Source organism: Thalassophryne amazonica, chromosome 10 (genome assembly GCF_902500255.1).
Source record: "Thalassophryne amazonica chromosome 10, fThaAma1.1, whole genome shotgun sequence".
Lineage (NCBI taxonomy): Eukaryota > Metazoa > Chordata > Actinopteri > Batrachoidiformes > Batrachoididae > Thalassophryne > Thalassophryne amazonica.
Genome location: NC_047112.1, coordinates 2599108 through 2624189, shown reverse-complemented (window position 1 = coordinate 2624189; position 25082 = coordinate 2599108). Strand labels below are relative to the sequence as shown.

The 25082-nt window shown below is 42.5% G+C and overlaps 1 protein-coding gene across 2 annotated transcripts in view; it reads left to right on the top strand.

Moving 5' to 3' along the window:
• Positions 1-3077: 3077 nt before the first annotated feature.
• Positions 3078-25082, top strand: part of wdr18 (WD repeat domain 18) — a 70962-nt gene continuing 48957 nt past the window's right edge. Inside the window, exons 1-4 of one of the 2 annotated variants that reach the window (XM_034179300.1) lie at positions 3078-3342; positions 5590-5700; positions 6070-6203; positions 19762-19903. In XM_034179300.1, the coding sequence (XP_034035191.1) occupies positions 3133-3342; positions 5590-5700; positions 6070-6203; positions 19762-19903 (597 nt within the window). In that variant the 5' untranslated portion in view covers positions 3078-3132. The remainder of the gene's footprint in view (positions 3343-5589; positions 5701-6069; positions 6204-19761; positions 19904-25082) is intronic. The other variant, XM_034179299.1, reaches the window with a different exon arrangement.

The window sequence follows — 25082 nt, the reverse complement described above, 5'->3', positions numbered from 1 at the left end:
AACTAGGGTCTACACCACCATCGTCTCTTGAGACGGACGGATGCCGAATGGATATATATATATATATATATGTATATGTATATCATCCATCCATCCATCCATCCATTTTCTTCCGCTTTATCTGGAGTCGGGTCGCGGGGGCAGCAGCTCAAGCAAAGCCGCCCAGACCTCCCGATCCACACACACCTCCCCCAGCTCCTCCGGGGGAACTCCAAGGCGTTCCCAAGCCAGCCGAGAGATGTAGTCCCTCCAGCGTGTCCTGGGTCTTCCCGGGGCCTCCTCCCAATGGGACGTGCCGGAACACCTCTCCAGCGAGGCGTCCAGGGGGCATCCAGAAAGATGCCTGAGCCACCTCAATCTGACTCCTTTCGACGTGGAGGAGCAGCGGCTTGACTCCGAGCTTCTCCCAAGTGACCAAGCTCCTCACCCTATCTCTAAGGGAGCGCCCAAGCCACCCTGCGGAGGAAACTCATCTCGGCCGCTTGTACCCGCAAATCTCGTTCTTTCAGTCATGAGCCAAATCTCATGAACATAGGTGAGGATCGGAACGTAGATCGATCGGTAAATCGAGAGCTTTGCCCCCCTACTCAGCTCTCTGTTCACCACGACGGTCTGATACATCGACCGCATCACTGCAGACGCTGCACCAATCCGTCTATCGATCTCACGCTCCATCCGTCCCTCACTCGTGAACAAGACCCCGAGATACTTAAACTCCTCCACTTGAGTCAAGGACACTCCACCGACCTGAAGAGGGCAAAGCACCTTTTTCCGGTCGAGAACCATGGCCTCGGATTTTGAGGTGTTGATTTTCATCCCGGACGCCTCACACTCGGCTGCAAACCGCCCCAGTGCACGCTGAAGGTCCTGATTTGACGAAGCCAACAGAACCACATTGTCCGCAAACAGCAGAGACGAGATTCTGTGGTTCCCAAACCAGACCCCCTCTACACCCTGGCTGCGCCTAGAAATTATACACTCAACAAAAATATAAACGCAACACTTTTGGTTTTGCTCCCATTTTGTATGAGATGAACTCAAAGATCTAAAACTTTTTCCACATACACAATATCACCATTTCCCTCAAATATTGTTCACAAACCAGTCCTAAATCTTGATAGTGAGCACTTCTCCTTTGCTGAGATAATCCATCCCACCTCACAGGTGTGCCATATCAAGATGCTGATTAGACACCATGATTAGTGCACAGGTGTGCCTTAGACTGTCCACAATAAAAAGGCCACTCTGAAAGGTGCAGTTTTATCACACAGCACAATGCCACAGTGTCGCAAGATTTGAGGAGCGTGCAATTGGCATGCTGACAGCAGGAATGTCAACCAGAGCTGTTGCTCGTGTATTGAATGTTCATTTCTCTACCATAAGCCCGTCTCCAAAGGCGTTTCAGAGAATTTGGCAGTACATCCAACCAGCCTCACAACCGCAGACCACATGTAACACACACCAGCCCAGGACCCTCCACATCCAGCATGTTCACCTCCAAGATCGTCTGAGACCCAGCCACTCGGACAGCTGCTGAAACAATCGGTTTGCATAACCAAGAATTTCTGCACAAACTGTCAGAAATACCGTCTCAGGGAAGCTCATCTGCATGCCTCGTCGTCCCTCATTGGGGTCTCGACCTGACTCCTGTTCGTCCTCGTAACCGACTTGAGTGGGCAAATGCTCATATTCGCTGGCGTTTGGCATGTTGGAGAGGTTTCTCTTTCACGGATGATGCGAAGGAGATGTGTTGCACTGCATGAGGCAAATGTGGTCACACCAGATACTGACTGGTATCCCCCCCCAATAAAACAAAACTGCACCTTTCAGAGTGGCCTTTTATTGTGGGCAGTCTAAGGCACAACTGTGCACTAATCATGGTGTCTAATCAGCATCTTGATATGGCACACCTGTGAGGTGGGATGGATTATCTGCAGCACAAGGAGAAGTGCTCACTATCACAGATTTAGACTGGTTTGTGAACAATATTTGAGGGAAATGGTGATATTGTGTATGTGGAAAAAGTTTTAGATCTTTGAGTTCATCTCATACAAAATGAGAGCAAAACCAAAAGTGTTGCGTTTATATTTTTGTTGAGTATATATATATATATATACGTGATTTGTGGACATATTATTGCATGTGGTTATTTCACAGTGTTATTGTACAGTCTGACAGCAGCAGGGAGGAACGATCTGCGGTATCGTTCCTTCTTACACTGAAGGTGCCTCAATCTGTCACTGAAGGAGCTGCTCAGCTCCACTACAGTCCGGTGCAGAGGGTGAGAGGAGTTGTTCATGATGGATTTGAACTTGGCTAACACCCTCCTCTCAGCCACCTCCTCCAGAGAGTCCAGAGGACAGCCCAGGACAGAGCTGGACTTCCTGACCAGCTTGTTCAGTCTCTTTCTCTCCCGCTCTGTGCTGCCCGGGGCCCAACAGACGACAGCATAGAGGAGAGCAGAGGCTACAACAGAGACATAGAAGGTCTTAAGAGAGGGTTAGGGTTAGGCTGAACAAATAAGAGAAGGATTTTGCGAAATAAGGTCCACCTCTGTCACGCATATGTAATCCTGTATAAAAACTGCTTGTATCCATTGTTCTGGGTTCTGTAAAAGTGGATCTTGTCTGTAAGAGAAGTTCTTGCAGGGCCCAGGCCTGATTATTTTTGCTGTGACTTTGATTAAATTTAAAAGTGCGGAATAGTTCGAGTTTGTACTTTGTAAGGGTTAGTATTACAGAAAGAACTGGGGGAAGAAATAACAACGGGATGTTCTGGAGTTATGGGGAAAAGCATCAAAAATGGTGACAAAGTTCAATGTTAAAGTTGGTCCAGTTTTTGTAAAAAGTGATGGAAATTATTGGTTAAGATGTCATAGACTGTTGAATGTTTGGTCTCCAAAGTAAAGGTGAAAAGCAGACGAAGTCTGTCTTTAGTGTCTCTTTAAAGGTTGGCAGCTAAAGAACTTTTCATTCACATAAATCCAAGACATCGGTTGTTCAGAACGTGGTACTGGAACTAAAAGGCTACTTCAGCTGTTGTACTACATTTCCCACAATGCGCCTCGCCCTGGCGATGACGTAACCACGGCGTCGCCGTCGCGCGCTTTTGTGTGTTTGAGAAGAAGCCAACATGTCTGCGCCGATGGAGGTGGTTCTGAGTTCGGACTCCGCTTCTCAGTTGTGGAACGTGACGGTGTTCGACCTGCAGTCCGGTTCCAGCCTGTTGTCCTACCGGGGCGGTAACAGTTCGGCACGAACCCTGACGGTTTTGAGCGGAGAGTACCTTCTGTCGGCGCAGCTCGGAAAAAACTTCATCAACGTCTGGGAGATCCAGAGGAAGGTGGGTCAGAACCGAGTCAGGGGAGGGAAGCTTTGTCCTGACTTTGACCTTTGACCTTTGACCTATGACCTTGAAAATTGAATCAGCCCTTGCCTATCAGGATATGAATCTTCAGTAAAAAAAAATTCATAATATATGAAAAAACGAACATGATTAGGTCCTGTGTTCATATACTGCAGCATTTTTATTTTGTCTTTAATATATTATTTTTAATTGCTCTAAATGAGAACCTAATGTCTGCGGCCACTTCTAGAAAAAGCAGCATCTGTTTTTTAGTGGCCTGCTTTTTTTGTGCATGTCTGCTCCGCGTGCACTCAAATCTATCAGAATAGCTATAAAAACTCATCTGTGACAGCAGATTGGACAGATGCTCAGTTCCTACTGAGGGTGACGACGTTTTCTCATTGTATATTATAAGGTAGTCCTTAAAGCACAGGGATGAGAATTTTCTGTGGATTTCCGACATTTTCTGTATTTTTGGGGCATTTCTGAGATCGGCATAAAACCCGCTGAGAAAATTTTTGGGAGGAGGGACGTACAGCTAGTGATGTGAAGCTGGAGTCAGTCTGCTCGACACAGCATCGAGCTTTTTGAACCAGAAGTGTCAGTGAGCAGCGTTTCGAGCACGCCCCCATCACGTGACCATTGCAAGTGAGGCCTCGTTACGTCACACCAAGTGTCGAGCTTCACGGAAAATTCGAATAATCTATGCGTTTCAATACAACCCACCAAGTATTTAAATGAGATCTGAATCGCAGCTCAAACCGTGGGTTTTTGAGAGGAGAAGATTGTGAGGGTTACTGTTATTACCAATTAGCACGTGAATCGGAGCCAAGGAAAGCATTAGTTTATATTTAGGTCTAGTTTAGAGTTCATTTAGTCTAGTTACTTACATACACATAGGATCTAACATAGACAGACACACACCACACACTACATATACAACATTTATTCACACAGTACATCAACATAGGTTATATTATTATAGGTAGATCAGAGACTGAGCTGAGTGACTGAAGAGCTGTGATTTTGTTGAAGTGAAAGGTGTGAGAAAGGTGAGTGTGTGTGTGAGAGTGAGTCGTGGTGAGGAAGGGACATGGAGTAGCCAGTTCCAAAAAGAGCTCGATCAGTCGCTTGGGAGCACTTTGATCTAATAAGCCCCCAAAAGGTCAAGTGCTTGATTTGTGCTCAAGAGTTGAGGTACAGTAACAAAACGTCTTCAATGACACCTGAGGTCCAAACATCCCGAGACATCAATGGCTGCTGCTCCTGGAGCACGAATCAGGCCATGTAAGCTGTATTTTATTCTTTATCTAAGATTAAAACATACTCAAAAACAGCTCAGCATGTCAGACTGTGTTTCCATTAAAGGCAGACGAGCTGATCTGGATGAGGCTCTGGTGGACTATGTTGTGGAAGATGCACAACTGTTTAAAATAGTGGAGAGCGAAGACTTCAGGGCTTTACTACAACGGTTTGACCCAACATATGGCCACCTCCAGAGGAGAAGACCTGCTCAAATACTGTGCGACACGAGTCGCAGTCTATCCCAATTTACAGAGAATGGCAAAAAATATTTGTCGATGCAGCAACATCAGTGCCTTGTGAGCGGGTCTTCTCCAAAGCTGGAGAGATGGTGAGGCAGAAGAGGAGCCGATTAAAGTCCAGCACTGTTGACATTATTCTTTTTTTGAATAAAAATAGTTGAAAGTTGCACAATCACCGTCTCCTATCCCCTCTATTCTACTAATTACAGCAACTTGAGCACCAGTTGCAGAAGCACACGTCTTCCTCACTTTTCCCGTCACATTTTATCCAAATATAGTTTGAGGAATGATAACACAAATCTACATATAGTCTACAATAAAGGCTTTCAGAACCGGGGAAATTTCACACTTTTATAGTTATCTTTACAATGAAAGTGTGTTGAGAAATTTGTTCTAGTAGTCTATGATGACTTTTTCACCTTTTTTCAGCATCATTATATGCAAATATTGCCGTTTTGTGCTTGTCCCACACCCAGACTTTTGATCTTCAATGATAAAAATGAATGGTAAAGAAACGTTTTTTCTAACGTTTTAAAATATCTCTGAATAAAATATCAGTAAAATAATCAAAACATAATTGGGGTATTCAATGTCATACAACTGTTGCAGCCGTTCCTCCTGTTTTATAGATTTTGATGGTGTTGATCATGAATGTTTGTACTTTGGATATTGATTCGAACTAAACTGAACTTTGATTCAGGATCAGTTGCAGCAGAAAGTCGTGTGTCCAGGTGTGGTGACGTGTCTGACCGCCGCACCCAACGGCCTCTTCCTCCTGGCTGGCATCGCAGAGGCCATTTACTTATGGGAGGTGAGAGCGCCACCTGTCTGCTTTGTACATCTATGAAATCATTAATTTGTATATTTGTTGTCTACTGAAATGTGAAACTCCGTGAGTGTGTTTTTATATAAATGCTAAATGGACTTAATTGTTGCAGCACTTCATCTGATGCAGAAGTTCAGAGTGTTTTACATTGCGCGCACACACACACACACACACACACACACACACACACACACACACACACACACACACACACACACACACACACACACACACACACACACTCACTGGAACCAACTTGAGGATTTTGCTTGTGTTGTGACATATTTGTGGTTTTCCCGTCATGTGACGTGCTTGCGGTGACGATGGTGGGGACTGTGTGCTCTGATTGGTCAGGTGTCCACGGGGAAGCTGCTGGCCGTCCTCACTCGTCACTATCAGGACGTCACCTGTCTGAAGTTCACAGACGACAGCAATCATTTTGTTTCTGCAGGAAAAGACAACCTGGCCCTGGTCTGGAGCCTGAGCAGGTAAGAGAGTCATAGTCCATCCTTCGTCGGGTTGGTTCGGTTCTGGCCGGCATCAGACTGCTCACACTGACTCTCTAAAGTGTTGTTTTGTGAGATAAAGAACCCTGATTGTTGCTGGCTGCAGCATTTGAAGGATTTAACACAGTGATGGGATGATTCAAACCAAAACATCTTATAGTCCAGCACCCAGCTGAGCTATTTAGTAGCGGACAACTGACCTGTTCTAGATTAATATGACTCCAGTAAACAACATGGAATATGTGACAAAATCTCTATCCGGGCCAAACAGCCCGAAAAATGACCACGCCCTTTTTAAAGATGAACACGCCTTTTTTTATCCAGTGTTACTTCAGATACAACTGCATTTTCTAAAAGTACCCAAAATGTTCAGAATGACCAGTACATGTTGGGGAGGGTTATAGAAAAGTGTAAAATTTCTATTTTTATATTATAAGAGAAAATCACAAAAATAATGGAGGTGCAGCTGTTGATGTAGAGGGGAAAGAATGCAGCCTTGGGAGGATCCAGTACTGATGGACTGTGTGTTGGAGACGTGCAACCCCCCCCCCCCCCCCCCCCCCCCCCCCCCCCCCCCCCCCCCAGCTTCAAGTGCTGCCTCCTGTTGGACAGGCAGTCAGTGATCCACATGCAGGTCGGGCACGCCAAGCTGAGAGAGCTCGTCCTACAGCAGGGCCGGGGTGATCGTATTGAAAGCAGAGCTGAAGTCCTCAAAAGAATCCTGGCGTAGGTTCCTGTGGAGTCCAGATGCTGGAGGATGAAGTGGAGGCCGTGTTGACAGCGACCTGTTGGCTCTGTGGGCGAATTGCAGGGGCTCCAGGTAAAATAAGTGGGTCATCTTATTACTGTACATTGAAAAAAATTTGGCAGATATAATGAAATTTTGTTTTCAGTCATAATGTTATCAGTGGAATATTGATTTAAAGTGAAAAATACAAAACATGTTTCTTTAGCAGTCAGCAGTATGTGGAGATCTTAAATGTTTGAAAGATTATCAGGGAAATTTCCCAACGTCCAATAATAAAGGCTTATTGAGTGACGCGAGGTTTGTACGGGAAAATATCAGACTGAGGTGGTGACAGTGTGAAAACACAGAGGTCTGATAATCCTGTACAGACTGAGTAAGAGAGGTTAATACTTCATTTATTATATGGCTATTATATGTGTGTGTGTGTAAACTTGTGAACTTACGGTATCGCCCAAATATGAAAGCTGCTGACTGTTTTGGGCTCAAGTCAGACTTGTTCGCTTCACCTCCATGAAGAACTTGCTAACAGATAATCTGGTCGTTAGCTGGTAAACTTTCAATCTGTGTGTTTTTTCCGATGCTGTTTAGATATTTATGGGGTATCTTCATGTCCAGGTTGGTTTTTCTAATCGTGTTTTAGCTTTCTTGTTTGTAACAAATCTGATACACGATCTGGACCGATTGTCATGGTAACGGTCTGATATTTTATATAGGAAAATATCAGTCCAGAAATCAGCCAATCACAACTCGTACAGTGTCATAGCCATACAGTAATACAAATTATAACACGACATGACTGTTTCTTATTCACACACGTAAACACAACAAAATCCAGATATGAAGATTATGCTCATTCAGTGTCGGGGTTTCCGCAACAATCACCTCCCCAGCATTTGCAGTACTTGTTGCGACGGATCCCAGCTACCCCAAAATACAGCTGTATTTGAAGTAACACTTGGGACAAAAAAGGGTGTGGTCATTTTAAAAGGGCGTGGCCATTTTCGGCTGTTGGTTCCCGGATAGAGATTTTGGCACATATCCCAAGTTGTTCATTGATGTCATATTAGTCGAGTTGAGTTATCTTCTCCTTTTCAAACTGTGAGGCACGCCAGAGTTCTTCGGAGGGGCACACAAGGGGTGGGTGTTGAGAATTGTTAAGAAATGATTTGATCCACTGACATCAACAGCATTTTTGTTGGTTCATTGCTTCGCTGCTTTTCAGAAGCGGAAAGCCGACTTCTTAACCCCTCGCAAACCATTTAAATATGTCAATCGTGAGTCACTTTTGTGCAGATTAAAGTCACTAACTGGGACTTCTATCTTGTTGCGAGAAAGAAACAAGAATTGTGCTCTGTTCCGTTGGCACAGCTCCAAACGCTGCGCCGCTCTTTGCTGAGTCACGTTAGAGTTCGGCTGGAATGAATAACTTCAAAGTGAATCATCGTTTAAATCAAATGACACCTCGTTCCAAATGTTTTAATGCAGACAACAAACTACAACAGACTAAAATGTTTTTTTTTTTCCTCCCAAAATCAGACGTCCTCTGTTCTTTATGAATTACATTGATGTTGACGTGCAGTCGGCTGAGCTCAGCTCAGAGGTACGAAGATAAATTTGTGCCATTAATGTCTGAAAGGAAATGCTTTTGACAAAAACTACAGATTTTGTTTATTTTTATTTATGTCCAGAGATCAAGGATCCAGTGACCAATTTCATATTTATTTACTTTAAGACTCAATAAAATGTTGTTGACATAGAAAACCTGTAAAGTCTACTTTTAGTACACAGAAAATTCACAGGAGGGATCAATAAGTGGAGTCGATAATCAAATCAATTTTATTTATATAGCGCCAAATCACAACAAACAGTTGCCCCAAGGCGCTTTATATTGTAAGGCAAAGCCATACAATAATTACGGAAAAACCCCAACGGTTAAAACGACCCCCTGTGAGCAAGCACTTGGCAACAGTGGGAAGGAAAAACTCCCTTTTAACAGGAAGAAACCTCCAGCAGAACCAGGCTCAGGGAGGGGCAGTCTTCTGCTGGGACTGGATGGGGCTGAGGGAGAGAACCAGGAAAAAGACATGCTGTGGAGGGGAGCAGAGATCGATCACTAATGATTAAATGCAGAGTGGTGCATACAGAGCAAAAAGAGAAAGAAACACTCAATGCATTATAGGAACCCCCCAGCAGTCTAAGTCTATAGCAGCATAACTAAGGGATGGTTCAGGGTCACCTGATCCAGCCCTGACTATTAGCAAAAAGGAAAGTTTTAAGCCTAATCTTAAAAGTAGAGAGGGTGTCTGTCTCCCTGATCTGAATTGGGAGCTGGTTCCACAGGAGAGGAGCCTGAAAGCTCTGCCTCCCATTCTACTCTTACAAACCCTAGGAACTACAAGTAAGCCTGCAGTCTGAGAGCGAAACGCTCTATTGGGGTGATATGGTACTATGAGGTCCCTAAGATAAGAAGGGACCTGACTATTCAAAACCTTATAAGTAAGAAGAAGAATTTTAAATTCTATTCTAGAATTAACAGGAAGCCAATGAAGAGAGGCCAATATGGGTGAGATATGCTCTCTCCTTCTAGTCCCCATCAGTACTCTAGCTGCAGCATTTTGAATTAACTGAAGGCTTTTCAGGGAACTTTTAGGACAACCTGATAATAATGAATTACAATAGTCCAGCCTAGAGGAAATAAATGCATGAATTAGTTTTTCAGCATCACTCTGAGACAAGACCTTTCTAATTTTAGAGATATTGCGTAAATGCAAAAAAGCAGTCTTACATATTTGTTTAATATGCGCTTTGAATGACATATCCTGATCAAAAATGACTCCAAGATTTCTCACAGTATTACTAGAGGTCAGGGTAATGCCATCCAGAGTAAGGATCTGGTTAGACACCATGTTTCTAAGATTTGTGGGGCCAAGTACAATAACTTCAGTTTTATCTGAGTTTAAAAGCAGGAAATTAGAGGTCATCCATGTCCTTATGTCTGTAAAACAATCCTGCAGTTTAGCTAATTGGTGTGTGTCCTCTGGCTTCATGGATAGATAAAGCTGGGTATCATCTGCGTAACAATGAAAATTTAAGCAATGCCGTCTAATAATACTGCCTAAGGGAAGCATGTATAAAGTGAATAAAATTGGTCCTAGCACAGAACCTTGTGGAACTCCATAATTAACCTTAGTCTGTGAAGACGATTCCCCATTTACATGAACAAATTGTAATCTATTAGATAAATATGATTCAAACCACCGCAGCGCAGTGCCTTTAATACCTATGGCATGCTCTAATCTCTGTAATAAAATTTTATGGTCAACAGTATCAAAAGCAGCACTGAGGTCTAACAAAACAAGCACAGAGATGAGTCCACTGTCCGAGGCCATAAGAAGATCATTTGTAACCTTCACTAATGCTGTTTCTGTACTATGATGAATTCTAAAACCTGACTGAAACTCTTCAAATAGACCATTCCTCTGCAGATGATCAGTTAGCTGTTTTACAACTACCCTTTCAAGAATTTTTGAGAGAAAAGGAAGGTTGGAGATTGGCCTATAATTAGCTAAGATAGCTGGGTCAAGTGATGGCTTTTTAAGTAATGGTTTAATTACTGCCACCTTAAAGGCCTGTGGTACATAGCCAACTAATAAAGATAGATTGATCATGTTTAAGATCGAAGCATTAATTAATGGTAGGGCTTCCTTGAGCAGCCTGGTAGGAATGGGGTCTAATAGACATGTTGATGGTTTGGATGAAGTAAATGCCATCGATATCAATAAAATCTTATCAATACCCATCCCTGAAGTTGAATTAATATTATTTATATTAAATTGTTAGTTGGTTTTTCGGTTCTGCCTCCAGGAAGATGGCAACTTAATTTGTGAGCTCCCTGACGGATTTGTAAAATAACCCCATAAACTTTAGGTCATCTTAAAATATGTATTTTTTTTTTTTTTAATAATGGAGAACGGGGTTACGACTCGAAGTAGGACGACCACAGTTGGGTTGGAAGAATACCCTGAATTGAGCCGAAACAGCCGAGTGGGATCACCAAGCTTCCCTGTACATGGTGAGGAAACTCCAGAAGCTAGCTTAAATAATATCCTCCACAAGCTTCGAGAGTTCAGAAACAATATCAGGGAGCAACTCTCCGACATAAAACACAAGCTTAAAAGAGCTAATGACAGACTGGACGAGGCGGGGGAGAGAATTAATGAAACTGAAAATGTGCTTCAGGTAACGTCAACGGCAGCGCCAAGCTAATCTGGAGGAAAAACTGATTGACCAGGGGGAGTGAGGAGAGCCAACATGAGGATCCACGGCATACCTAAAGGAAAAGAGGGGGGCTGATGTGGTTGGTTTCCTAGACAGTCTTTTCAAAAACACACTCAATTTTGCCCGTGAGAAAGATCTTGGGATCGAACGGGCTCACCGAGCCCCGGCACCGAAGCCGAAGGACCCGAATACCAAACCTCAATCCATCGTGCTCCAGTTCAGAAGTTACTGGACCATATGTCTGGTGCATATGACAGAAAAAAGAAGTGCTCTGTGATGGTGATCACTTTTATGTGAACCATGATTTCCCTCCTGAGGTGATACGATATACTTTATTGTCCCCAAAGGGAAATTTGTCTTGTACAAATTTCCCTTTGGGGACAATAAAGAACTGCAGTGAATATGCTGAAGCCCAAAAAGTTCTGAAAGCAAATAAAACAAAGTTCCAGACTCCTTATCCTGCACAGATGCAAATGTTTTGTGAAGACGGCACCCGGCTGTTTGAAAATGGGTGGCATGGCCTCACGCGGGTTTGCAGTTAATGTGGTGAAACCAGCCACTGACCCGGTTCAGGAGGAGATCCAGTTTACTTCATTATTTCTGGGAATTGTTGGTTTTCAGGCAAGAAGTGATAAATATGTGTTAGGTATACTGAGCTCAGCCTGTAAAAAAGTAAAAGCTCTCAAAAAGAGGATGCTTCCTGAAACCCCCCCCCACACACACACACACGCACGCACACACACACACACACACACAGGAGTGGATTAAGATTGTGAATGATCTTTATGTTATGGAAAGAATGACTTTTTGTTCACATTTGCAGAAAGATGCTTTTATTGAATATTGGAGCAAGTGGGTTAAATACGTGAAACCTCTACGAGCAGACTTTGTGGAGGTGACAGTTCAAGAACCGTATGATGCCGTCTTGTCTTTGTTTTTTTTAACTTGAATTATTATTATTATTATTTATTTGCTTTAAATTTCTGTCTCTCTTCAAATGTCTTTTTGATAGGCCAGTGGGCCCTTTTTTTTAACTTTTACACTCACTATCTCTCCCGTGTTGTATTCTGTGTTTAATATTTAAGTCTGAGGACTACAGAGGAAACTGAATAGATTTTGATCTAAAAAGCAATTTAAATATTTTCTGTTGTCTAAAAAAACAAAATAAAGAATCTCAAAGAAATAAGTTTAGTTATGCCAAAGACATTTAAAAACACACAGAAGTTTAAATGTTTAAAAAAAAGATGTTTAAAATATGACAAAAGGTAAAAATAGAAGAATAGAAAGTTCTTTAAGAACATGTTTAAAATGTTTACAAAGGCTGTAAAATGTTCCTTAAAAACACACAAATTGTTATGTGCAGATGCAGGTTGAGGAGCGGACCAACGTCTGACCGAACCCAGCGCTAAATAACCAGAAAGCGGTTCCACAAACAAAACGATTTTATTTCCCCTCCAGTGCAATAATTAGTGTACAACATAAATATTTGGTTTGTCTGGCGGAGTGAAGGACGGCGCGCTCTCCAGCGCCCAAAAGGATCGAAGCCTCGGCGCTTCTGGACTCAGACTCACCGCCGAACACCCCCCAGGTGGACACGACAAACTGACTCTGTGAAGGATGGAAAAGGTGAGGTAAGTCAACAGAGCTACAGCGAATATCCTTCAGAGGCACACACTATCAGCAACACATTCAGGTCTGAATTTAAGCTTTATGTAAATGAGCAGCTTCTCACAACAGGTGGAGGATCATCAGTCCGTACGCCACGGCAGTGAGAAGCAAACTGCACAATTCTCATCAATGTTCAAATATACTGCATAACAAAATGCCAAATTACTATTAACGATCATTCAGACAATAATCACCTCTGATGTGTGCTGACAGCATGTGTCCCTCACCCGTCCTCCTTCACAGGCACGATGTGTCAAACCCAGGCGCGGTCCTCAGCGTCTCACAAACGAACGTCACAAGGTTGAGCTCCCGGCAATTCTGCTTGAACCACTCATGGCTTAAATGCAGAACGCCATCTCATTATCTGCTTCAGCTGAAAGTCTTTAAGTTTACACATGAGCATCATCCACAGGTGCTGCGAGTCAGTAGGCCTGCATGTGAACATCCTCCACAGGTGCAGCTAATAATGCTGATGAGGGTGAAAGACTCTTCTGCCAGCACCTTCTCCACAGACAAAAACCAGTTTGCATACCACCTGGAGAGCAAAGAAAAGAAAACACAAAAACATCCAGCCAAACCCCCCAACACACAACACAAATACTTTTAAAATGTGTTTAAGATATAAAAGAATAAAAAGAAACACACAAAGATGTTGAAAATGTGTGTGTGTGTGTGTCGATGGGGGGGGGGCAGCTATTCATTTGTTCTCTGCGGGGGGGGGGGGGGGGGGGGGGGTTGTCACTCTCACACACTTTGAAAATCCCTGACCAAGTCTATTAAAAATGAGTCCTGGACAACCATTTATCTTTATTCATTTTAAGATGAAAAGCTTTATTTTCAAGCGTTCCAGTCAAGACGATCAGAAAACAGTGGTCGTGTTCTGAACAAACACGCGTGTAAGAATCCATTAAAATATTCTGAGTGTTTGAGGGAGTTGGTTTGGGTTGTTGATGTGTAGCAGTGGGCGGGGTTTAGGCATGTTGACAGTAGGGCTGGTGAAGCACCTGATAGGGGCCTTTGTCTGCTTTACCAAAATCCTTTGGTGCCAGCAGCGATGACAGTCATGCGATGACAGAGGATCGAGACCCGCAGATGTGCCCTCATGATGAAAAATCGATTATTGTGCAAAACACCACAACTCCTTTATTTTGTGTTGAGATCTTCAGGGTTGTTACTGTGCTTATTGTTATTTATTATGTTTTAATGCCATCAGGAAACAAATGTTGCTTTACTGCTCTGTCCATTGGGGGGCAGTATAACACAGTGAACAGCATTTGATATATATGAGATATATTTTATTGATCTCACAGTGGAAAAATTATGTTTACACTCCAGTTACCTTAGACAGCAATTAGTCCACAGTTATTACTTATGTACCGTAATAATGGCACACATCAGAATTAAAGACGCCACATACACATTTGACATTATTTATGTGCACTAAATTTGAAGAAGTCCATTATCTGAATTGAGGCAAGTGGGTGAAGGTCATGCAGGAACCCTGAGTCGCGCCACCGTCAGCCTGGGGGGGAAACAGGGACCTGCTGCAGCTAAAACCGCACCGCCGCCACAGAAGGGAAGGGATGACGTGAGCAGAAGCCGGAGGGGGGTGGGGTGGGGTGAGTGGAGCATGCTTCAGTCCTGTGAAACAGTTTATTGTCTTTGATAAGGGAGAGTGGAGGAGATGCGACCACCCTTGTCGGAGTCCCAAGCTGAGTTTACAGTTGTATGTAAAAGTTTGTGCACCCCTGATAATTTTCATGATTTTCCTTTAGAAATCTGGATCAGAAATTTCAGTTAAATATATCATATAGCAGACAAACAGTGACAACCTCAATTCCAAGTTGGGACGTTGTGTAAAATGTAAATAAAAACAGAATCCAATGATTTGCCTATATTCAACTGAATACACTATAAAGACAAGATATTTAATGTTCAAACTGATAAACTTTATTGTTTTTGTGCAAATATTTGTTCATTTTGAAATGGATGCCTGCAACACGTTTCAAAAAAGCTGGGACAGTGGTATGTTTACCACTGTGTTACATCACCTTTCCTTCTAACAACACTAATTCAGTGTTTGGGAACTGAGGACACTCATGATTGGGTATAAAAGGAACATGCCCAAAAGGCTCAGCCGTTCACAAGCAAAGATGGGGCGAGGATCACCACTTTGTGGAAAAACAGCATGAAAAAAAATAGTCCAACAGTTTAAGAACAATGTTTCTCAACGTTCAGTTGCAAGGAATTTAGGGATTCCATCATCTACAGTGCATAATATAATCAGAAGATTCAGAGAATCTGGAGAACTTTCTTCATGTAAGCAGCAAGGCCGAAAACCAAAATTGAATGCCTGTGACCTTCGATCCCTCAGGCGGCACTGCATTAAAAACCAACATCATTATGTAAAGGATCTTACCGTGTGGGCTCAGGAACACTTCAGTAAACCATTGTCAGTTAACACAGTTCGTCGCTACATCTACAAGTGCAAGTTAAAACTCTACCATGCAAAGCGAAAGCCAAACATCAACAACATCCAGAAACACCGCCGCCTTCTCTGGGCCCGAGCTCATTTGAAATGGACAGACACAAAGTGGAAAAGTGTGCTGTGGTCTGATGAGTCCACATTTCAAATTGTTTTTGGAAATCATGGACCTCGTGTCCTCTGGACAAAAGAGGAAAAAGACCATCCAGATTGTTACAGGTTTTGGAGCAACACATGCTGCCATCCAAGCAATGTCTTTTTCAGGGACGTTCTTGCTTATTTCAGCAAGACAATGCCAAGCCACATTCTGTACGTGTTAAAACAGCGTGGCTTCGTAGTAAAAGAGTGCGGGTACTAGACTGGCCTGCCTGCAGTCCAGACCTGTCGCCCATTGAAAATGTGTGGCGCATTATGAAGTGCAAAATACGACAACGGAGACCCCGGACTGTTGAACAACTGAAGTCGTACATCAAGCAAGAATGGGAAAGAATTCCACCTACAAAGCTTCAACAATTAGGGTCCTCAGTTCCCAAACGCTTATTGAGTGTTGTTAGAAGGAAAAGTGATGTAACACAGTGGTAAACATACCACTGTCCCAGCAATTGAATATTGGTTGAAGAGGATTTGCAAGTCATTGTATTCTGTTTTTAATTTACATTTTACACAACATCCCAACTTCACTGGAATTGGGGTGTAGTATTTACAGAAAGTGTACAATAATCTTTTAAACAAAATTAGACAGGTGCATAAATTTGGACACCCTTGTCGTTTTATTGATTTGAATACATTTAGCACTAATTATTGGTACACAAAATTGGTTTGGTAAGCTCATTGACCCTTGACCTCCTTACACAGGTGAATCCAATCATGAGAAAGGGTATTTAAGGTGGCCATTTGCAAATGTTTCCCCTCTTTGCATCTCTTCTAATGAGTGGCAACATGGGAGCCTCTAAACAACTCTCAAATGACCTGAACACAAAGATTGTTCAACATCATGGTTTAGGGGAAGGATACAAAAAGCTATCTCAGAGATTTCAGCTGTCAGGTTCCACTGTGAGGAACATAGTGAGGAAATGGAAGATCACAGGCACAGTACGAGTTAAGCCCGAAGTGGCAGGCCAAGAAAAATCTCAAATAAGCTGAAGCGAAGGATGGTGAGAACAGTCATAGACAACCCACAGACCTGCTCCAAAGACCTACAATATGATCTTGCTGTATGATGCTGTAATGCAGAGGAAGTTCTGCGTACACGCCACAGACAGAGTCACTTGAGGTATGCTAAAGCACATTTGGATAAGCCAGCTTCATTTTGGAATAAGGTGCTGTGGACGTATGAAGCTAAAATTGAGTTATTTGGACATAACAAGGGGCGGTATGCATGGCTGAAAAAGAACACAGCATTCCAAGAAAAACACTTGCTACCTACAGTAAAATTTGCACGTGGCTCCATCATGCTGTGGGGCTTTGTGGCCAGTGCAGGTACTGGGAATCTTGTTAAAGTTGAGGGTCACATGGATTCCAGTCAATATCAGCAGATTCTTGAGAACATTGTTCATGAATCAGTGACAAAATTGAAGTTGTGCCGGGGCTGGATCTTTCAACAAGACAACAACCCTAAACACTGCTCAAAATCTACTAAGGCATTCATGCAGAGGAACAAGTACAATGTTCTGGAATGGCCATCTCAGTCCCCAGACCTGAATATTATTGAAAATCTGTGGTGTGATTTTAAGCGGGCTGTCCATGGTCAGAAACCAACAAACCTGAGATGTTTTGTAAAGAAGAATGGTCCAAAATGCCTTCAACCAGAATCTAGACTCTCATTGGAAGCTATAGGAAGCATTTAGAGGATGTTACTTCTGCAAAAGGAGGATCTACTAAATATTGATCTATTTTTTCTGTTGGGGTGCCCAAATTTATGCACCTGCCTAATTTTGTTTAAAGAATTATTGCACACTTTCTGTAAATCCTATAAACTTCATTTCACTTCTCAAATATCACTGTGTGTGTCTGCTATGATATATTTAACTGAAATTTCTGTTCCAAACAACCAATGATTTATAAATGAAAATCATGAAAATCATCTGGGGGGCCCAAAGTTATACATACAACTGTATCTACATTACATTATGACATAATTGAGTGTAGAACATTTTAAACAATACAGATAGTGTCACTTGACCACTCTAACCATTTTACACCACAACAACCCTGATGGACTGCTGCAGTGCATGATGGGTAACCGAGAATTGAGCACCTGGTTTGTTCATTGCTGTGACACAAAAATGTTCCAGATGTTTCCTAGTCAGAGCAACAGCAACCTGATCCAAACGTGGACAAAATCCAGATTTAGACTTGATCCAGACTTGAACCACTTGAACTCCACTGTTCTGCTTCACTGTGACATCAGCACAGAGCAAAGCATGATGGGAAACCTGAGCTGAATATTGAACAGTCATCAGTGTGAATGTGTGCACGAAGTTTTCACCTGCAGCCGGCGATCAATGCCCCACTCAGGTTATCAATCAACACCATTTACCAGTCCGAGCTGTCAGTCATTCTGTGCTTTCAGGTTTTACTTCTCGAATGAAATAGTTTTCAGATTTGGCAACATTTTACATTCAAACCTACTTGGACAATTAAAACACAATAAAAAGACAAAATAGGAAGCAAAGAGCTCAAAGATTAAAAACGGAAATGATAAACAAAATATATTTAACAATTACGCAAAAAAATAAAAAAAAACCTTTTAAGATTTAAAAACGTTAAAGACAACACAGACTGTCAGCCATCAGTGTGCCAACCCAAAACTCTCTGTGGCCCGCTGTGTGTTTGACTGATTCACTCAACCCCCTGTTCACGGTTTATGTCGGTGAGGTCAACCACGCCTTCTGGAATGTCCCCCTCAGTGATTCAGCCAGTAAAAAACCTCAATGGGCCTTTGGCACTTTCAATGGGCCATTTACCACTTGGTTCACTAGCTGGTTTTTTTATGTTTAATGATATATGACTAATTATAATGGGTTGGGGTAGCATATAAACCTCAATAAAAATACTTCAGATTTTCCATTATTCAGTTGCAGTTCTATAAAAACACAGAGTTTGACAAGTTATGATACAAAGCTTGACTTGGCAATTAAAAGAATTCTAGCAAGTCATGTTTCTGCAGTAATGTTCAACATTTGAGCAGAGTAATAAAGTCATAAAGCCGACATCCATCTGAGAATTACAGGCTGTGAAATAACATCAGCACAAATGAGTCATTGTGCGACACTGTAGCGATAATAGAGAGTCCCATTAACAATAAGTTAACAAGTCATGAAAATAATCGTAGAGGGCAGACGTCCTCACGATCAGACGGCTGTGCTGCAGTGAACACATGGAGTCAAACTCTCGCCGGATTTAATGTACGCTAACACCGTTAGCACTTTTAGCAGCTGTCAATAGCTTCACCCGTTAGCTCCACTTAACGTATGAATACTGAGAAAAAAAATGCTGTTCACGACTTTTAATGTCCACAACAGAGTAAACCATTAAGAGAACCAACGCATGGTCCTATTTTATGACAAACACCTGGAATAATCTGTCTTGTGCATTTCAAACTTTAAACTTGCGTATCACTCCAGAAAAAAAAGTTTTAATTGCTAAACTGTCAACTTATTGTGAGCAAGCAGGAGACATTTCACCACACCAACAGCACAAAATTAAAGCACTTTGAAGAGCATAATGAACCCAACTAATCACTTAATGGTGTCATGTTGTTTCGTAGTTTAGACATCCAACGTACCTATGGACATAATTTTAACAAGGTCTAAGAAACTTCAGCATGTTGAACACAGCAGGAGCATAAAGCTGAAGGCACCGATGTGATGTAGGGAACCGTGGCGCGATGACACCATCTCAAACGGAATCACAATTAGATTCATGTTGTATTTTGGTAATAAGATGGATTCGGTGGATAGATGTTTCCTCAGCTGTTCATGAAGATTAGATCAGATTCTGCTCATGAGTCATTCATGTGGCCGTCAGTCTTCAGGAAGTCTGTGGACCTCATGCAGCCTGGATGGAGCCGCTCTGTGCTGCTTCTCTTTTCTAGACCTGGTTTTCTGTTCCAAATATCCTCATCAAAATGTACTAAGTCCTGTCCAGGTCCTGAGGCTCATCGGTGCCAGTGTCTATCCCCGCATACTGTAGGGTGAAGCAGATGTGTCCACGACTTCCCCTGGACAGGACACCAGTCTGTCACAGGAGGAAATACAGTCAACCAGAAATGGCTTTGTGTTGTTGGTGGGTTTCCATTTGAAAGAAAATGCCACAAAACCAGACCTGATGGAAACACAGTCTCCTTCTGACTCTTTCAGTGTGATCCAGCTGGATTTAAACCACAACCCTGAGCCTTGTCACATTCTTTCACGCCACTCTCTGCCAATCACAGACCTGCACTGTGGCCTGATGGGAGCACAGGCCAGAATCGCCACTGCGTCCTTGGACCAAACCGTCAAGGTACGAAAGCATCCAGATAACACAGCACAACACCTCACTGTGAAGATCGTAGTGTCTGTGTGTGTGTGTGTGTGTGTGTGGGGGGGGGTACGTTTCTGCACACACACATATTTATTTATTTTTTGCTTGTGATAAAAATGATCTCTAAAGCCCCTCTCACACCAGGCCTGCTTCAAGTTGCATCATGCGGTGCCATGACGACGCCACGTGCATGCAATGTAGTGCCGAGACGATGTAGCTCAACACCAGAACACCATGATGGACGCAAAGGACGAAGCAAATCGGACACCACAAATTAAACTTGTTTAATTTTTTCTGTGTCGAACACAGGACGCAGAAAGGAAGTAGTTTCAACACAAGTCAGGGCAAAGCTATGGTACTCAACATGACTGGAAGCCAATTTATGATTCCTGCTGTGTTCTATTGTTCCCGAAGTATATATCATGCAGGATTGTTTTAATACCGTGTACACAATGCAGTAAAACTACACACTCAAAGAGCTGCAGCTCCTCACTCTTAAATTCTCTCACAACTATGTTTAAATAAAGTCCATATAAGTCCTGCTCACAGACTGATTGCCAGAGACAGCACATGTCCACATCCAGTGGACATGTTTTTGTGCACATATTTGCTCACTTTGAAATGGATGCCTGCAACAGGCTTCAAAAAAGCTGGGACAGTGGTATGTTTACCACTGTGTTACATCACCTTTCCTTCTAACAACACTCAATAAGCGTTTTGGAACTGGGGACACTAATTGTTGAAGCTTTGTAGGTGGAATTCTTTCCCATTCTTGCTTGATGTACGACTTCAGTTGTTCAACAGTCCGGGGTCTCCATTGTCGTATTTTACGCTTCATAATGCGCCACACATTTTCACTGGGCGACAGGTCTGGACTGCAGGCAGGCCAGTCTAGTACCCGCACTCTTTTACTACGAAGCCAGATGTTGTAACACGTGCAGAATGTGTCTTGGCATTGTCTTGCTGAAATAAGCAGGGACGTCGCTGAAAAAGACGTTGCTTGGATGGCAGCATGTGTTGCTCCAAAACCTGGATGTACCTTTCAGCATTGATGGTGCCATCACAGATGTGTAAGTTGCCCATGTCATGGGCACTAACACACCCCCATACCATCACAGATGCTGGCTTTTGAACTGTGCACTGGTATCAATCTGGATGGTCTTATTCCTCTTTTGTCCATTGTTGAAATGTGGACTCATCAGACCACAGCACACTTTTCCACTTTGTGTCTGTCCATTTCAAATGTGCTTGGGCCCAGAGAAGGCGGCAGTGTTTCTGGATGTTGTTGATGTTTGGCTTTCACTTTGCGTGGTCGAGTTTTAACTTGCACTTGTAGATGTAGCCACAAACTATGTTAACTGACAATGGTTTTCTGAAGTGTTCCTGAGCCCACATGGTAAGATCCTTTACACACTGATGTTGTTGGGAAAGTGTAGGAACACGGACCCACAACGGGGCGCAAATGAACGGACAATGGAGGAAGTCAAATAATAACACTTTACTGTTGTGAATAAGCACAACAAACACAACAGATTACAACAATAGACAAAGAAGTCAATTCACAAAATGTGTCACGTGGGCAGGCTCGAAGATAAGAGACGTCTGTCCAAAGCAGAACCGGAACCACACGATTTCCTCCGCCACCGAACCCCGGGAATACTGGAGCCGCCAAGTCCCGAACTCCCAGGTGGCCACTGCCTCCGCGTGTCGGATCTGGTACTGCTGGCGAGGAACAAAAACAGTTAAATGTGGGTGCGTTTGCACCCAGCAACCCGTATGGCGGGAAAACCACCTCCACCTCTCGTCGGAAGAATGTCTGCTATTTAACGCACAAAAGTAACAAAGTGTTAATGTCAAAAAGACAACACAGTCGGCTGAGTACTGTACCTCCTAGGTAGAGCGATATCTCGGCAAAGAGGTGGAGATGTCGTCTTGCTGATATACCACTGCTGATCAGATGATTGGTGACAGCTGTCGTAGGCGATAAGTGACGGCTGTCACCCCGGCTGCTCCTGTGAGGCGGCAGCGCCCTCTGGTGCCTGGAGCCCGCACTCCAGACAGGGCGCCCTCTGGTGGTGGTGGGCCAGCAGTACCTCCTCTTCAGCGGCCCACACAACAGATGTCAGTTTTTAATGCAGTGCCACCTGAGGGATCGAAGGTCACGTGCATTCACTTTTGGTTTTCTGCCTTGATGCTTACATGTAGAAAGTTCTCCAGATTCTCTGAATCTTCTGATTATATTATGGACTGTAGATGATGGAATCCCTAAATTCCTTGCAAATGAACATTGAGAAACATTGTTTTTAACCTGTTGGACTATTTTTTTCATGCAGTTGTTCACAAAGTGGTGATCCTCACCCCATCTTTGCTTGTGAATGGCTGAGCCTTTTGGGGATGCTCCTTTTATACTCAATCATGACACTCACCTGTTTCCAAACAGGTGTTCTTTGAGCATTCATCAGCTTTCCCAGTCTTTTGTGGCCACTGTCCCAGCTTTTTTGAAACGTGTTGCAGGGATCCATTTCAAAATAAGCAAATATTTGCACAAAAACAGTAAGGTTTATCAGATTGAACATTAAGGCTGAATCTCAATTCTACCCCTCGGCCCCTCCCCTTACCCCTTCCCCTCCGTTTTGTGTGGGCACGAGAGACAGAGGGGTGTCTCAATTCTCTTTTTGGAGCGAGCCGGAGGGGTAGGCGGGGGCTACAAACCCCTCCAAACGGAGTGAATCTGGATGCACACTCCGTTTGGAGGGGTAGGAGGAGCTTACTGCTGTCTCCATAGAAACAAACATGGCGCCGAAAGAGCTGCACAAATGTAAGCGGCTTTCATTACAAATTACACTGTTTAGAAAGTTTTAACTTGCCTTAAAACTTTACAGGCAGTTGTCTATGACAGCAACGTGTCTGCTGCTGGATGCATGTTGTGTATATCATCGTTCTGAGGAATATCGTAACTTCGCTCGTGCGCTGAGGCGTTATAATGCACATACACAGGAACGCTACAATAAGACACTTTTATGTCTCACAATGGATAAAGTAGTGAAGGGTCACCGCTCATTTGTTGAAAAGGTGCAGGATTTAGTAGAGACTTCTAAATAAAAAGGAAAAAAATCTGCACACTTCAGGTCTGTGTGATGTTTTTCCTTTTTACTTAGATGTCTCACAACGGAGAAAATCATGATAAAAGATAAGCAGGTTAATTTGTATGTTCATAAATCTTTGGATAATAGCGCCCCCTGCTGTTGTATTTCAAGGTCTGTAACACGTGTGTGTATTTAGTAAACAAACAGGGAGCCCTGAACACACTCGACTCCTAATAAGAAAATGAGAACTTTCATCAATGTTGGAAAATATCTACACGCACATGTACATGTGTAATACATAACCTGACGTCCTAACAGACTGATATTATTATTTTTGTCAAGGACATTTCTAAAGGAAATAGGGCTGGATGCAAAAAAATGGGAGAATTTGAAAAAGAAATATAAGTTTAACAGAACTAGAAGCAGCCCAAAACATACATACAGGTGCTAGTCATATAATTAGAATATCATGAAAAAGTGGATTTATTTCAGTCATTTCATTCAAAAAGTCAAACTTGTATAATGTATACATTCATTCCACACAGACTGATATATTTCAAGGGTTTATTTTAATTACTAATTAATTAATTAATTACTAATCAATCAATTAATGATTAATCAAACAATAGGAATTATTACTATTATTGATTAATTGTTAGTATTGTTAACATTAATTAATTGCTAATTAAATTATTAATACTATTTATTTTCTAAATTACAAATTAATTAAATTAATTAACGACATGATTGCGATGCGTCGAAGAAATCTGTGACTTCTATTTCGTTGCTTTTTTACGAAGAAAGGCGAAAAATAAAAAGAGCAAATAGACTACTGCAACAAGTTGCATTTCAGTTGCCATGTTAACAAACAGTGAAGACGGCAGTTTTTTTTTTTGTTTTTTTTTGTTTTTTCTTCTAAGGCGGGGGGTGTCTCAATTCATAGGGCTAGAGACATACCCCTTCACCTTACCCCCTGTTTTAAAGGGATAGGCGTAGGGCCAAGGGGAAGGGGTACAAAAGAGAATTGAGTTTGGGGGTTAATATCTTGTCTTTGTGGTGTATTCAATTAAATATAGGTTGAAGAGGATTTTCCAGTCATTGTATTCTGTTTTTAATTTACATTTTACACAACGTTCCATCTTCATTGGAATTGGGGTTGTACAACTCCAGACGTCTCCACATTTGCTCACAGACTGTTTGGTCAAAGGACAAAAAATATAACACTATAAACATATAATACTATAACAGAAGTCAGAGTGCAGAGTGCAGCTCAGCACAAGAACAAATATAAACTAGAAGAGAAATCAGAGTTCATAGTCTGACTGCATCCAAACTGCCTGCAGGTTCTCCTCTGCGTCCTCACGTCCTCTCTGCCCCCCTGTGCGCGCACCTGACACAGACATTTCTGCGTCATCACAACGCTGCAGGAAGCAACCCGAAGCAGCCCCGGTGTGAAAGGCCCCTAACAGTCAAATTATGTTTTATTGAATGAAGCTGAAAAGTCACAAAATCCCAGGATGCATTTTTTTTTTTTTTTAGACATTTGAATTCAGTGTTTTGTTTTGTAACATGGAAATAAACAAACAACAGTACAGTTTATCGCAGGAGTTACATTCTAAAAATAGCCTGCAATAAGCGAAATCCACGAAGTAAACAGCGTTATTTTTTACAATTATTATAGATGTTTTAAGGCTGTAAAACCGCTCACTACACACTTTATACACTTTTCTCAAACAGGCATTAACGTTTTCTCACTTTTCTCTCATGTGTAAACACTCTCAAAGTTCAAACCTTAGTAGAAAAATAAGACCAACCTGTTTTCAGGCCCAAACATTTGTTTGAGAAATAAAAATAGAACATTTTCCTATAAATAATTATGATGGCTTTTAGAACTAACAAATTTAATTTTAACGATCAACCTACGAGGGTTAGGGACACATAAGAAATTATTAATAGTGAGTGACCAGTATTTCTCTGTTCCTCTGATTGCGCCTCTTTGTCGTGGCGCCGCTCCGTTGTCACGTCTTTTTCCATTGAGTCACACTTCGCTGCAGGTGTCTTTTTCCGAGTGA